Source organism: Gopherus evgoodei, chromosome 6, assembly GCF_007399415.2.
Source record: "Gopherus evgoodei ecotype Sinaloan lineage chromosome 6, rGopEvg1_v1.p, whole genome shotgun sequence".
In the NCBI taxonomy this organism is placed as follows: domain Eukaryota; kingdom Metazoa; phylum Chordata; order Testudines; family Testudinidae; genus Gopherus; species Gopherus evgoodei.
Genome location: NC_044327.1, coordinates 47,815,819 through 47,830,774, shown reverse-complemented (window position 1 = coordinate 47,830,774; position 14,956 = coordinate 47,815,819). Strand labels below are relative to the sequence as shown.

The 14,956-nt window shown below is 41.4% G+C and overlaps 1 protein-coding gene across 1 annotated transcript in view; it reads left to right on the top strand.

Moving 5' to 3' along the window:
- Positions 1-14,956, top strand: part of FANCC (FA complementation group C) — a 169,610-nt gene that overhangs the window by 136,520 nt on the left and 18,134 nt on the right. Inside the window, exons 14-15 of the mRNA XM_030566699.1 lie at positions 2,088-2,288; positions 12,234-12,364. Of these exons, the coding sequence (XP_030422559.1) occupies positions 2,088-2,288; positions 12,234-12,364 (332 nt within the window). The remainder of the gene's footprint in view (positions 1-2,087; positions 2,289-12,233; positions 12,365-14,956) is intronic.

Genomic DNA, 14,956 nt, shown 5'->3' with positions numbered 1-14,956 from the left:
TGCACAATCAGGTCTTGAGCAGATAGTCTTTTCTTGATGTTAGTTAAAACCTCAAGTTATCACACACAATTAAAGTTCTTTGTGTTTCTGAAAAGGATCTTGGACATTTTCTTTGGATATCAGAAGACACTATTTAACTAATAACTCTGGTTATTATACTTGTGTTTATTTTACTTTAACTAATATAAGAATGTGTGCTCAAGTGTCATAGTGAGGATAATTGATACTTCCATTATAAATGTTTGTTTTTAAAGACTTATACTTCAGCATTAAAAAAATCCCTTATAAATGGGAGGAAGGTGCTAACTTTTTTAATAATCAAACATGGCACACTTCTGTAGAAAAAGATAATGGCTTCTCTGTAAATCACAATGAAAGCAATACTGAATTAGGATGCAAGTCCTTTGGATATAGATATTGTATCTGATCTCAATGGAAGACCTTGTCTCTCTGCAAAGTTTTTCACGTATTTCCCTTGAGAATACCAGTCTGATAATAGAAAAAAATCACTTTCTGTTTGAGACAAATTGGTTTAACTCATTTGTTGGTTTTGTTTTGTGGCAGGGAGTGGTGGGGAAAGGACAGTACTCCATATGTGTGGAGGGATCCCGGTGTCTATTGTTTCCTTCCCCCTTTCTTAGTGCTTCATACTGTTATTCCTGTTTCATTAAAGTCCTGATCGCTCCCCAAGAGTGCACTTTAAAGTTGTAGTTTCTTCACCACCTTGTTCCTAACTTGCCACTGCTCAGTCAAAATATCTGCCCCCTACCCTCGGCCCCACCTCCTTCTTTTCTCTAGTCCTAGCACAGGGGAACGAGAACATAGAGAGAAAAGAATGTGAAGACTGATAGGTATGGGAGCCTGTAGTCATTTCAGCAGAGAGGAGGAGAGGAGGACTTTGTAGCACCTGGTAGGAGAGACTGAAACACTGCAACCAGACATATATTAACATATGCAGCACTAAACGGAAGCTGAAAGCATAACATCTGCTTTGAATATCATGGAGTAGTGAGGCACGATTTAAAATCCAAAATATTTTTAGCATTAAAGCGGTCTAGATATATTGAATGGTGGAATCAGTGCAGGTGTAGTGAAATGGGAAGGAGTAAGATTCAGGTGCGCTTGTTTGGAGGCAATCCAATCTCAGTGGAACAATAACATTTCATTATGTCTCATAAACTTTTATTATGATCTCATTAGTGCCATGTAGCATCCCTAGTGCAACCTGGAACAGACTTCAATGAGAAATTAGCTTTCCAGTAAAGCAAACTCTTTCAGGCTAGTATATATAGAAATGTTAATGTGAAAAAATCAGTAAGTGCAAGGAAACAAATAGCTAAAACTAAAATGAACTCACAAACACTGGTGGGGCTGGTGTCCTACTCCTCTTAGTCCTAGGTGATATGTTTTGCTTTTGTCCTTATGTTTCCTGTCTTTTATGTAATGAACAATATAATTACAATGAAATACGTTTTTTAATAGCTGCTTATGATGAACTAACAACTTCTATTATGCGGACACCAAAATCTTCATTCTCTGTTTTGATGGTACATTTATATTGGCTGTTCCAAGAGGCAGAGGAAATAAACATGTTGCAAGTAATACAGGAAGAAGCCAAAATCTGTCATTCTTATCAGAATGTTTTATCAGTTGAGGTCAGATTACATGGGGGTTTAATTGATTTGTAGCTGCAATATTGAAATGAGCCTTCAAGGAGCCTTCTGTTCTTTTTCCCACAATGTAAAAATCTGACTACATTCTACTGAGGGATTTTCTCCATTTCCTTTCATTACAAAAAAGGTCGAAACTTGGCTCGATGCCTTGGCTGCTTAGTTTGCAAGACCAAAGAACGTAAAGAATTTTCCATTTTGTCCATTTGTTTGCGTGAACCAGCGTAAGCAAAATGTGCACTGCCCTTCCTTCCCTGTTCTCTGCAGTGCCTCTGAAACTCAAGCTCTTGACGTATTTTTGGGTTTTCTCCCAAGGATTCTTATGTCTATTAGTGAACAAATCTCATTAAAAAACCCACCATAAACACAACTTTTACTCTTCTCTGATCCTTTATCTTTTGAAATTGTTCCCTACAGGTAGAAGCTCGAGCAGTGTATGATCGTCTGATGATGCTCTTTAGCTGTACAACCCTCTCCGTCGCAGATCTGCAGGCTGCAGCTAGCACTAAAACAGATAAAAGGCAACCTTGCACCAAACACCTTGTTAGGCATCTTCTGTTTAGTTTTCTGCTCTTTTCTTCTGGTGGACACAAGATTGCCCAAGAGTTTATTTCTCATGTAAGTGTTTCCATGTTTTTCAACAAGGTTTTTTTGGTATTATTCACATGTTGAAAATTTCTCTTTCTTACGAAAAAGCTGATCACAGAGAATTAAAGAAAATTATGCTAACCTAATTATATTAGGTTAGCATAATATTCTCCTCCTTGATGATGCTTCCATGGGGTCCCATTGGAGAAGCTATGGAGCCACAGAAATGTTTTGAGTAGTAGCTGACAATACAGGAGTGTATGTAGTTCCCTCGCACCTTACATTCTATAGATTTAGACCATGTCTACACTATCACTTACGACGGCAAGACTTATGTTGCTCTGGCATGTGAAAAAACACACCCGAGTGACATAATTTTCGCTAGCATAAGTGGTAGTGTGCATAGCACTATGTTGGCGGGAGAGCTTCTCCCACCAACATAGCTGCCACCACTTGTTGTGGGTGGTTTTATTATGTCAACAGGAGAGCTCTCACCTTTCAGCATAGAGCAGCTACATGAAAGATCTTACAGCGACGCAGCTGCATCAGCTCAGCTGTGCTGCTGTAACTCTAATGCAGGCATAGCCTAAGTGTGTATACACTTTGCCCTCCTAGACATCAATCACTTCCAATGATAGATAATGTGGAAAAAGCTGAAGTACTCAATGCTTTTTTTGCCTCGGTCTTCACAGACAAGGTCAGCTCCCAAACTGCTGCACTGGGTAACACAGTATGGGGAGGAGGTGAGCAGCCCTCAGTGGTGAAAGAACCGGTTAAGGACTATTTAGAGAAGCTGGACATGCACAAGTCCATGGGTCCAGATCTAATGCATCCGAGGGTGCTGAGGGAGTTGGCTGATGTGATTGCAGAACCATTGGCCATTCATTATCTTTGAAAGATCGTGGCGATCAGCGGAGGTCCTGGACGATTGGAAAAAGGCAAATATAGTGCCCATATTAAAGGGAAGAAAGAACCTGGAGAACTATAGACCGGTCAGCTCACTTCAGTCCCCAGCAAAATCATGGAGCAGGTCCTCAACGAATCCATTTTGAAGCACTTGGAGGAGAGGCAGGTGATTAGGAACAGTCAGCATGGATTCACCAAGGGCAGGTCATGCCTGACCAACCTGATTGCCTTCTATGATGAAATAATTGGCTCTGTGGATATGGGGAAAGCGGTGGATGTTGATGTCAGATGCTACCGGTGTGGTGCTCTGCTCTGTTCAATGTTGATATCACTCGGTTGTGTGCGTGTGTTCCCTCTGTGTGCCGTCCCAGCTCTTCGAAGATAGCTGACACAGCAAACCCCGAGAGAATCCCCAGTGACCACAGAGTCTAGTAAGGTACGAAGACACTTCGGCCAGGTTTATTGTCAAACGAAGCACAATGATAGTTCCCTCTAGATTTTACTCTACAGGACATACTACGAGTATGTGCCTCCTGGCAATGGACTCAGCTCAGTCAGTGGCGGAACTTTCCACTGCCCCGTAGGCTGGACAAAGACACCGCCCCAGTGATGCATTCTTATACACAGGTACAAACAAGTTACACATTACTCCTGACGTATTGAGGTGCAACCCCTCTACGTAGCAAGGTACAACCCCTCTACATAGTAAGGGGCCGCCTCTCACCTTGTACATGTTGGTTCGAACAAAACAACTCTATCCATCATATTACCCTTTTGGCCCTGTCATTGGGATGGGTCAGCCTGTTCCTTGTTATCTGTGTGGAGTGTACAAGTATGCGAATGTTCTGATATCTGGTGTTCAGTACCTTTTAGATATGTCTCTTTTTGCAGCATCAGCCCTTCCTTGCCAGCTTCTGTGAGCAGGGCCTGCCTCTAGCTCACAGCTTAACTTTGCTTTTATGTTAGCAAAGTCTTGACCATTAATTTAGCTCAGGCCTCAGGCCTCTTACCGGGCCTTTGATACCAAGGTTTATATCTCAGGGCCTCTTCTTACTACAGATGTGATATATCTTGACTTTAGCAAAGCTTTTGATGGGGTCTCCCACTGTATTCTTGCCAGCAAGCTAAAGTAGTATGGATTGGATGAATGGGACTATAAAGTGGATAGAAAGCTGTTCAGATTGTCGCGCTGAACTGGTAGCGATCAATGGCTCGATGTCTACTTGGCAGCAGATATCAAGCAGAGTGCCCCACGGGTTGGTCCTGGGGCCGGTTTTGTTCAACATCTTTATTAATGATCTGGATGATGGGATGAATTGCACCCTCAGCAAGTTTGCAGATGATACTAAGATAGGGGGAGAGGTAGATATGCTGGAGGGTAGTGATAGGGTCCAGAGTAACCTAGACACATTAGAGGATTGGGCCAAAAGAAATCTGATGAGGTTCAACAAGGACAACTGCAAAGTCCTGCACTTAGGAAGGAAGAATCCCATACACGCTGGGGACTGACTGGCTAAGCAGCAGTTCTGCAGAAAAGGACCTGGGGATTACAGTGGGTGAGATACTGGATATGAGTCAGCAGGGTGCCCTTGTTGCCAAGAAGGCCAATGGCATATTGAGCTGTATTAGTGGGAGCATTGCCAGCAGGTCAAGGGAAGTGATTATTCCCCTCTATTCGGTACTGGTTAGGCCACATCTGGAGTATTGTGTCCAGTTTTGGTCCTCCCACTACAAAGGGATGGGATGTGGACAAATTGGTGAGAGTCCAGCGGAGGACAACGAAAGTGATCAGGGGACTGGAGCACATGACTTACAAGGTGAGGCTGAGGGAACTGGGGTTATTTAGTCTGCAGAAGAGAAGAGTGAGGGGGGATTTGATAGCAGCCTTCAACTACCTGAAGGGGGATTCCAAAGAGAATGGAGCTAGGCTGTTCTCAGTGGTGGCAGATTACACAACAAGGAGCAATGGTCTTAAGTTGCAGTGGGGAGCTCTAGGTTGGTGTCAAGGTATTTTTTCCCCAGTTTGAACTTTAGCGTCCAAAAGTGGGGACCTGCATGTACCCTTCTAAGCTTAATTCCTAGCTTAGATCTGATAGCGCCACCACCAGCCAAAATATAGTGTTTTGCACGCTTTCTGTTCCCCCCAAACCTTCCCTGGGGCACCCAAGACCCAAACCCCTTGGGTCTTAAAACAAGGAGAAATAAACCATCCCCCCTCCTTTTCCCCTCCCAGACTTCCCCCTCCCTGGGCTACCCTGAGAGACTACACTGATCCAAACTCCTTGGATCTTAAAACAGAGAGGAATTAACCTCCCCCCTACCAATCCCTGGTGAGTTCAGACCCAATCCCCTTGGGTCTTAAACAAGGGGGAAAAAATCAATCAAGTTCTTAAAAAAGAAAGCTTTTAATTAAAGAAAGAAAAAAGTAAAAATTATCTCTGTAAACTCAGGATGGAAAATGTTTACAGGGTATTCAGCTCCTCCCCCTTAGCCTGAGATTAAAAGCTACAGCAAACAGAGGTAAAACTCCTTCCAGCAAAATACACATTCATGAGTTAAGAAAACAAACATAAGACTAATCTGCCTTTTCTAGCTAGTACTTACTATTTTGAACATGAGAGACTGTTTCAGAAAGATTGGAGAAAGACCTGGTTGCACGTCTGGCCCCACTTAGCCCCAAGAGCGAAAAACGAACAAAACAAACAGCACAAACAAAGACTTCCCTCCACAGAGATTTGAAAATATCTTGTCCCTTCATTGGTCCTCTGGTCAGGTGTCAGCCAAGTTCACTGAGCTTCTTAACCTTTTACAGGTAAAAGAGAAATTAACCCTTAACCATCTGTTTATGACAGTTGGATATTAGGAAACACTATTTCACTAGGAGGGTGGTGAAACACTGAAATGGTTTACCTAGGGAGGTGGTGGAATCTCCATCCTTAGAGGTTTTTAAGACTCGGCTTGACAAAGCCCTGGCTGGGATGATTTAGTTGGTGTTGATCCTGCTTTGAGCAGGGGGTTGGACTAGATGACCTCCTGAGGTCTCTTCCCACCGTAATATTCTATGATTCTATGATTCCCACTTTGTTTAGCAGCTGGAGTGGTTATGGAACCATCCACTGCCCATTTTCCTGTTAATTAGGTAGCATTAATTAGTGTTAGCACTGAATAGGTGGAGGGAATTGGGGTTTTAGGGAGACTGGAGAGGAGGATGTTTTAGTAGCTGAGATAAGATATGAGACCTTGAATGAAAGAGTTAGCTATGGGGATGGAAAGAAAAGAATGTGTGCTGAAGATGTTGAGGAGGGAAAAGTGACAGAATCTGGCTGTGACCTGCATGTGAGGGGCAGAAGACAGGGAGGAATCAAAAATATTCCTTCAATTGCAGGCATGGGTGATAGGGTGGGGTAATAGAGGTGTCAATAGCCATAGAGAATGGGGGAAGAAGAGAAGATAATATGGCTAAAACTCAACTCCTTCGGTGAAATCCTGGCTCCACTGAAGTGAATTAGAGCTTTACTCATTGAGTAATTGCCCATGTGGGTGCCAGTTCTGGTGTACATGTGTCCCAATGCATGTGAGATCAAATTCTTTTGGCCAGCCATGTCCCTTGAGTCTGTGTCCTGGATGCCCTTCAGCTCCCCAATCCCCTATACAGGCATAAAGGGCAGAGTGGGCCCAACTGTCCTTCAGTTTCTCTTAACGACCTGTGGCTGCGAGATGGAACATTTGGCAGTGTATCTTGCCCACTGTGTGATTTAAATCCCTTCATATAAACAGTATATTAGTCAAGGTTAGGATAGGAAGAGGGAATGCAGAGCTATGATACCAAGCTGAGACAACTCCTAAACAAGTGCCAGGAGTGGAATATTAAGCTGAATGCAGGCAAGCTGAAGCTGAGGGGAACAGAGGTCCCCTATATCAGACATCTGTTGACTTTTGAGGAAATCTGGCCAGACCCTGGAGAACTGTGAGCCATTGAGGAAATGCCAAGACCAACGGATTTGAAGGGAATCCAGCAATTTATAGGAATGGCCAACTGTCTTTACGGATTCTGCACACACCTATCAGAAGCCTGTGAGAGCTTTTGAGACAGTTAAAACCCAGTGATGCAGCATCAGGATAGTTAGAGACCCAAGAGACCTATTTTTAAAAATGTAAAGAAATTATAAGTGGTGCATCAGTCCTGTACTGTGGAGAATCTAGAGCTAAAGTATGATGCCTCAGAAGGAGGTCTAGGAGCAACACTAATGCAATGCCCATAGCTTTTGCTACTTAGAGCCCTGGCAGACACAAAAAGGGGATATGTTCAGATAAAAAAGGAACTACATGCTGTGCTCTATGGAATGGAATGATTCCTTCAGGTTACTTTTTGGCACAAGGTAGACATGCAGTCTGATTATCAGTTATTAGAAAGCATCATGAAGAAGCCACAGCTGAGTGCACCCAAGCAGCTACAGTGCATGTTACAGGATCTCCAGCTCTATGACATGAAGTCTGCCCAGGAAAGTCACTACTGGTGGCAGGTACACTGAGCAGTGGGCATACCTTCCAGAGTACAACACACAGAGAGTGTATCAACATGCCGCAGTACCTTCCCATCTCTGATGGGAGGTTCCAGGCAATCCAACAAAGCACTGACCAGTATGGAGTGCCACAGGCAGTAACACAGTTAATAGTTCAGGGATGGCTAGATTGAAGAGAGCAAGTGCCATAGGAGATGACCCCCCTATTGCTATGTGAGGGATGAGTTGTGTATGCAAGATGAGGCCAAGACCAAGACAAGGACTTAGAAAGAGCCTTAGATACCGGATAGCCTAATGTAGAAGAAACAGGGTTTATGACCAACACAGAGGACCAATAGGAACCACCCAACAGAAAGGAGACAGAAATAGGGTGTGGAACCAAGTCCCCTACCAACGGGATAGTAGTTAGAAAACCAGCACACTTGAAGGAATATTATGTCTAAAACACTGCAACAGACTGGTAAAGACCATCTTCCTAGGGTGGGCTATGTGTTAGCAAGTCAGCAAATGCATGCACAAATGATATAACAACAACAAATGTTTAAAAGGAAAGATGTAGCAACCTACCTAGAACTGAGAGGGAGGGGCACAGGTTGCAGGTGGGAAGAATTTGGATGACATATCAGAAAGCCAATCTGTGTGCCTATGGCTGGAATGCTAGCTGGAGTTGCAGAACCTCTGTAAATAGTTGTGTTGATAAAGACCCAGTTTAATTTTAGAAACTTGGAGACCTCTTATGAAACAAAGACCTTTCAGGAACACATTAAGGGCGAGGCTATCACTTTTCAGAGACTATAGTATTTAACTAGATAACTCCTGCTACAAGTTAGCCAGGTTAGCTCCACCTGTGCGCATTACAGGTCACTCCAGCTGGGCTCAGGCAGCCTCTTACTTCCTTAAGAGGCATCCCTGTTACATCCCTTTTGTAAAAGGAAATCATGCCTCACCAGTATATTAGAATTCTTATATTATGCCTCACCAGTATATTAGAATTCACTGCAAAAGTGATCCAGTTGATACAGTGTACTTGGACTTTCAGAAAGCCTTTGACTAGGTCCCACACCACAGGCTCTTAAGCAAAGTAAACAGTTATGGAATAAGAGGGAAGGGTCCCCTCATGGTTCAGTAAGTGGTTAGAAGATAGGAAACAAAGCCTAGGAATAAATAGGCAGTTTTCAAAGCAGAGAGAGATAAATATTAGGGTCCCCCAAAAGCCTATATTGGGACTTGTGGTGTTCATCATATTCATAAATGATCCAGAAAAGGGAGTGAACAGTGAAGTGCCAAAATTTCCGTGTGATCAAAATTACTCCATATAGTTAAGTCCAAAACTGGCTGTGAAGAGTTATAAAGGGATCTCATAAAACTGAGTGACTGGGCAACAAAATGGCAGATGAAATTCAATGTGGATAAATACAAAGTAATGCACATTGGAAAACACAATCCCAACCATACATACAAAATGATGGGGGTCTAAATAAGCTGTTGTCACTCAAGAAAGAGATTTTGGAATCATCATGGATAGCTCTTTGAAAAATATCTACTCAATTTTCAGTGGCAGTCAAAAAACTAACAGAATGTTAGGAGCTGTTAGGAAAAAGACAGCTAATAAGACAGAAAATATCGTAATGCCACTATATAAATCCATGGTACACCCAGACCTTGAATACTGCATGTAGTTCTGGTTGCCCCATCTCAAAAAAGATATATTAGAATTGGCAAAAGTACAGAGAAAGGCAACAAAAATGATTAGGGGTCTGGAACAGCTTCCATATGAGGAGAGATTATAAAGACTAGACTGTTCATTTTAGAAAAGAGATGACTAAGTAGGGATATGATAGAGTTCTATAAAATCATGACTGATGTGGTGAAAGCGAATAAGGAAGTGTTAAGGAAGTTCACATGACACGAGAACCAGAGGTCACCCAATGAAATTAATAGACAGCAGGCTTAAAACAAACCAAAGTACTTCTTCGCACAACACACAGTCAACCCGTGGAACTGATTGTGGAACTTATGTTGTGAAGGCCTAAAGTATAACTGTGTTCAAAAAAGAATTAGATAAATTCAAGGAGGATAGGTCCATCAATGGCAATTAGAAAAGATAGTTAGGGACACAACCCCATGTTCTGGATGTCCCTAACCCTCTGACTGCCAGAAGCTGGGACTAGATGGCAGAAGATGGATTACTTGAAAATTGCATGTTCTGTTCATTCCCTCTGAAATATCTGGCACTCTGAGCTAGATGCACCTTTGATCTGACCCAGTAATGACCCTTCTTATGTTCCTAGAAATTTGCAGGACACTACGTGGTGATCTGTCCACATGTTCTTCCAAAACTATTTCTTAGTTGAGACTTGCATGTTGGATGCTTGCTTTGGTAGAGCTCTCCTGCAATCCTCATTAAAATAGGACTCCTACCATCCACCTCCAAGACAGGGGGTACTAGTCACAATAGTGGGATCCATGTGGACAAATAATTGAAGAAGAAAGAACAGTTACTTATTCCAATTCAAAATGGTGCTACAGTGGCTGTCTTACCTTACAGAGATAAGACAGCCACTGTAGCATAATTGTGAATTGGAATATTTCACTTTTGGCATTCATTTTTTTGACAAAAATATCAATATGTTCTCCAGAAAACAAGTTACTTATTTTAAATTAACTGTGGTTCATTGAGATGTATTGTCCACATGACTCCCACAACCCGCTTTCCTTCCCCATTTGCATTGAGTCCTATAGCTCTGGAATTCTCTATTGGCAAAGGAACTGAGAGACAATTGGACCCACTCTGGCCTTTATGCCCTTGGATGGAGAAGGCATATGAGAATATCCAGGGCATGAGCATGGCCTCAGTGAATACAGTGGTCAAAATAATCTGATAGTTGTGCACATGGGGAACGTGTGCCCCAGCACTAGGATCCATTCTGAGAACTGCATTTATATAATCCTACACTTGCAGAAGAGTGGACAAGATGTTCAATAAATCCTTCCCATTATTAACTAATCTCTTTCTAAGTTTGTGTGGAACACAGCTATAATATTCCATATTTAAATACTCCAACTCTTAAGTCCTGTAAATAAATAATACTCATTTCAGCAAGGAGTGCTAGACACAGTTCTCTATGGAGCCCAAGGGTAGGCTAAAAGTTTGCTAGATAGTAATATATGGTTATCTTTGTTCAGGGGACTGAATACACCTTAATGGTATCTTGAGTCCATGTTAACCCAGCAACAAGGGACTTATTTTGATTCTCATATTGTACAGCCGATAGACTACCAAGAAAACTCAATATTCTTTAATTTTTTTATTTTGTTACGTACTGTTGTTTGCTGGGAACTGTTAAATAATTGTCATGTTCCACCCCAGAAGTGACTGCATTTCATTGATGGATGAATCAATTTGCAGACATATTATATACTGTGAAGTGCTTTGGGATCCCTTTAAAATTAATTTGCTACATAAATGTTAATTATTATTATATTGTTATTTAGCTACTACATATGTTACATATATTTATAGGTCATGTTTTACAATAAGAAGCCAAACCCTCTGATGAAAGCAGGCCAGAACTTCACATCATTGTTTTGCTTTAGCACTTTGTCTGGAAATTCTTCCTCTTGGTATCAAAGTACTGTACTCCTTTTATCTTTTATATCTTTTATAAATCATTTTGCAGCGAGTGGAACTGGAACATTATTGTTGATTATTCCTTCTAGCTGTTATTAGTTGGAATAAACAAATATAACATTACTTTCTTTAAGGACTGCTAGGATATGTTAGAAAACCTAGGTGTTTTATAGAAAATGCCTGTTGATTATTCATTAACATAAAATGTTGTATGTTAAAGTTGTTTGGAAGCATACATAACTTTTCATTTGGGTCTATTTATTTTCCAAGTCGTATGTGCTGTCTGCCCTTTATAGATCAGTGAAACCCTTTAACAGTTAGGCTGCAGCACCTTATTCTGCTATAACAACCCTTTATTGAAAGATGGAAAACAAGATCCTTGGTCCTGTTAAATTTAGTAGCACAATGAGAATTTAAAATTGCTTTAAGGCAACAGCTTGGAATTCCCCTAGTGCAAGGGAGTCCTGAGCTAGTGTAGGGGAGGCTGTGCCAGCCCTTCCTACATTTCCCCCCCCCCTCCTGGCAAAGGGGGCTTTCCAGGGTGGGCTGAGGACATATGAGAGGCAGGAGTTGGAACCAGAGTGGGATGCAGAGTGCGGAGTAGCCCTCAAGGATCAGCAGGCTGGAGAGCTGGAATAAAACTCCTCCCTGGTGCACTAAGTGCTCTTCTGTTACACTTTGAGATCTAGTCCTGAGATTTTTCTTTCTTTCTTTCTTTCTTTCTTTCTTTCTTTCTTTCTTTCTTTCTTTCTTTCTTTCTGGAATTTAGTTGCTTTTCAGATGATATCTACGACTAAAGGGCGGGGGGGGGGCGGCTAGAAGACAACATGTAGCATGTAGTACAATTATTGCACTTGGAGTAATGTATCTAAATTAGATTATTTCCTCTCTCCCTCCATTCTGTTTTTCCTTCAGGTGATACTGGCAAGCAATACAACTAATGAAGTTTTTGGCCTTCTTATACGTACTGCCTACAGGTTTAACCAACTTGGATTAAAAAACCAAAGGGTTGTGAAGCTGGTGAATGAACTTCTTCAAGAACTAAGGTTTATGGATTAATTTTGTATTGTTGTCCAGATCAACCCAGTGACTAGACGAGCTGATCAGATCTTTTCTACGGTAAAGTGTGAAAGGGAACTCAGGTTTTTTTTATTTACATTTCCCCTTCCCCATGTATGAAAATAGAAAATGTTTGGAAATGTCATTCTGTTAGAATATAGCAGTAATCTTTTACATTGGTTGAAAATGTTGTTTGTAATGTTTTATTTTACAAGCGACGTGTGTCATCTAAATGCTGTTTATTCATAGCCTCATTGTTGCCAACATTATGTCCTAGTTGTGGTCTAGATTTTCTGTAAATTCTTAGTCCAGGAAGTGCAGCTGTTAGAGGTGGAAACAAAAGCTGTAAAAATAGGAAGAGGCCTTTCCTTCTGTAAAATAATTACTGATAAATCAAAACTACTGTTTGAATGTTACAAGGGAGAGATAAAGTTCAGAAAAATTATGTTAATTACTAGTTGATTATTTCCAACTTTTGGGGAGTAATTTAACAATTTGATCCTGAAATTCTGCTTCGGTGAGTCTAAGCCTGATCACAGACAAGTGATCCTTAATGGTTCCTTCTGAATATGTGCTTCCATAAAATACAGTTTCATGAAACTGAAAGACCAATCAACTTCTTAAGTTCTTATAAGTGATTTTACAAAATGAAACTCATCTCAGATTTACTATATGGCATTCCACAGAAAGTGTGTTCTTCCAAGGTAATGTTCTCTGTAGTTTGTACTACAGGACTTTTAGCAATGTCAAGAATATCACACAGAGGATTTGGTGCAGATTGTAAATGGATCTCGCTTTAATGCTGGAGAGTCTGTGTATCAGGAAGAAATTCTTTACCCCATATTAGTTAAAGGAGGACAAGCACAAGATAGGGTTATGGGAAGTTGTTTCAAATTTAAAGGGAAAATTTTCAGAGGACCACATAACGGGTGCACCAGCAAATCCCCACATTTCTGTATACAGACAGGTACACAATGACAGGTACACAGGTTCAATCTGGATTATATATATAAACTTTAAAAACAAATCTAAAAGAGGTGTGTTACTTCACTTTCTAGATTCAGAATTACTTGGTCCATACTAAGAGTATTATATTCATCGGTTTTCTACGGTTGCTGGAGGTGAACTGCTAGCAGGTGAAACACCACATTTCACAGTTCTGTCACTGCAATATATAAAAATCTAAAATAATTCCACATTGCTTTTTAAAGGAACCTCTAATATCCTGTCAAATAATAGTAGGTTGACTCAGGTAGGTATGTAATCTGCAGTAAAGGCTCAGGGAAAGAATAGAAAGCAGTGAGAAATCATTCCCATTCTCAAATATTGGTTTCTTAAAAAAGGTTACATGGTTAAACATTACAAAAAAGGTTTACTGTTTTTTAAGATGCTTTTAACCCTCGTATTGGACTGAGTACCACCCAACTATTTCCATATTGGGGTCTTGGGGACTCTTACTATGTCAAAATTGGAAAAAAACAGATGAATCCTTTAAATCTGGCTTTATTGTAACCAGTGAACTATAAAACAATGAACAAGTTAAAACTTTTCTAGATTCAGAAGTACACTGCCCTTAATTGTGTTGGGGGTCTAACTGACCTCATGTTTAGACAATGAAAATAGTTAGAGACAGAAACAATATAAAAGGCACAAAAGGAGCACACAGGCGGGAAATATCCTACTACTTTGAATGAATGGAGCAAGTAGGTGACATAGTTCAGAACATACAAAGTTTTTAGACGTAGCACATTTTTGATGTATTTTTCCAGAACAGATGTAACATCTTCCCCATTTCTCAGGCTTTGGATCAGTACCCAGCAAACTAGACACTGCTTCCCTAGCACTGTGAGGCAAGACTGCACCAGTAGTTTCACTATTTCTGTGCGCAGGTCCCTGAGAAACATCCGTCTCTTACGCAAAGATTTATTATACCATTTGTGGTTCAACAAAATCCAAACAATATATGCATTCAGTCATGCAATGTGCATGTTCAGTACCAGTCTTTGTCCCAGTAACAGTGAGTCTTTGCCATAGCTACAGCATCTGTCAAGTGTGGACTGCCAGAAAATGTATCTGACAATTGTGGCTTCCCCAGAAACTCTTCCTAACAAGAGTAAGCATCCCAGAAAATCAGTTTGACAGTGTTATCTTAAAAAATCCCTGACTTTGATGGACAATTGTGATGATACATAAGGCAAATGTTATCTGGGGTCTCACAGACCCCCAAGACTATGATGGTGCATTTTATTTGAAAAGCAAAAACTGCCGAAACTATGATGCTGCGAATAAGGCTGCATGTTTGTCACGGAGATCACGGTTTCCATGACTTTCTGTGACCTCTGTGGTGACTTCTGCAGTAGCCGGTGCTGGCTCAGAGGCTGCCCGAATTGGGCAGTAGCAGCAGTTTGGGTGTGTGAGAGGGGGCTCAGGGCTGGAGCAGGGGGTTGGGGTGCCCTTACCGGGGTGGGGGAGTGTTTCCGTGCCTCTCTCCCCCCTCCGCCCCCCAACACCAGTAGTGCGCCTGGCCGGCCTCCCCAGAGCTCTTGCGGTCTCCCGGCCCAGGTTTTAGTGAGGGGTGT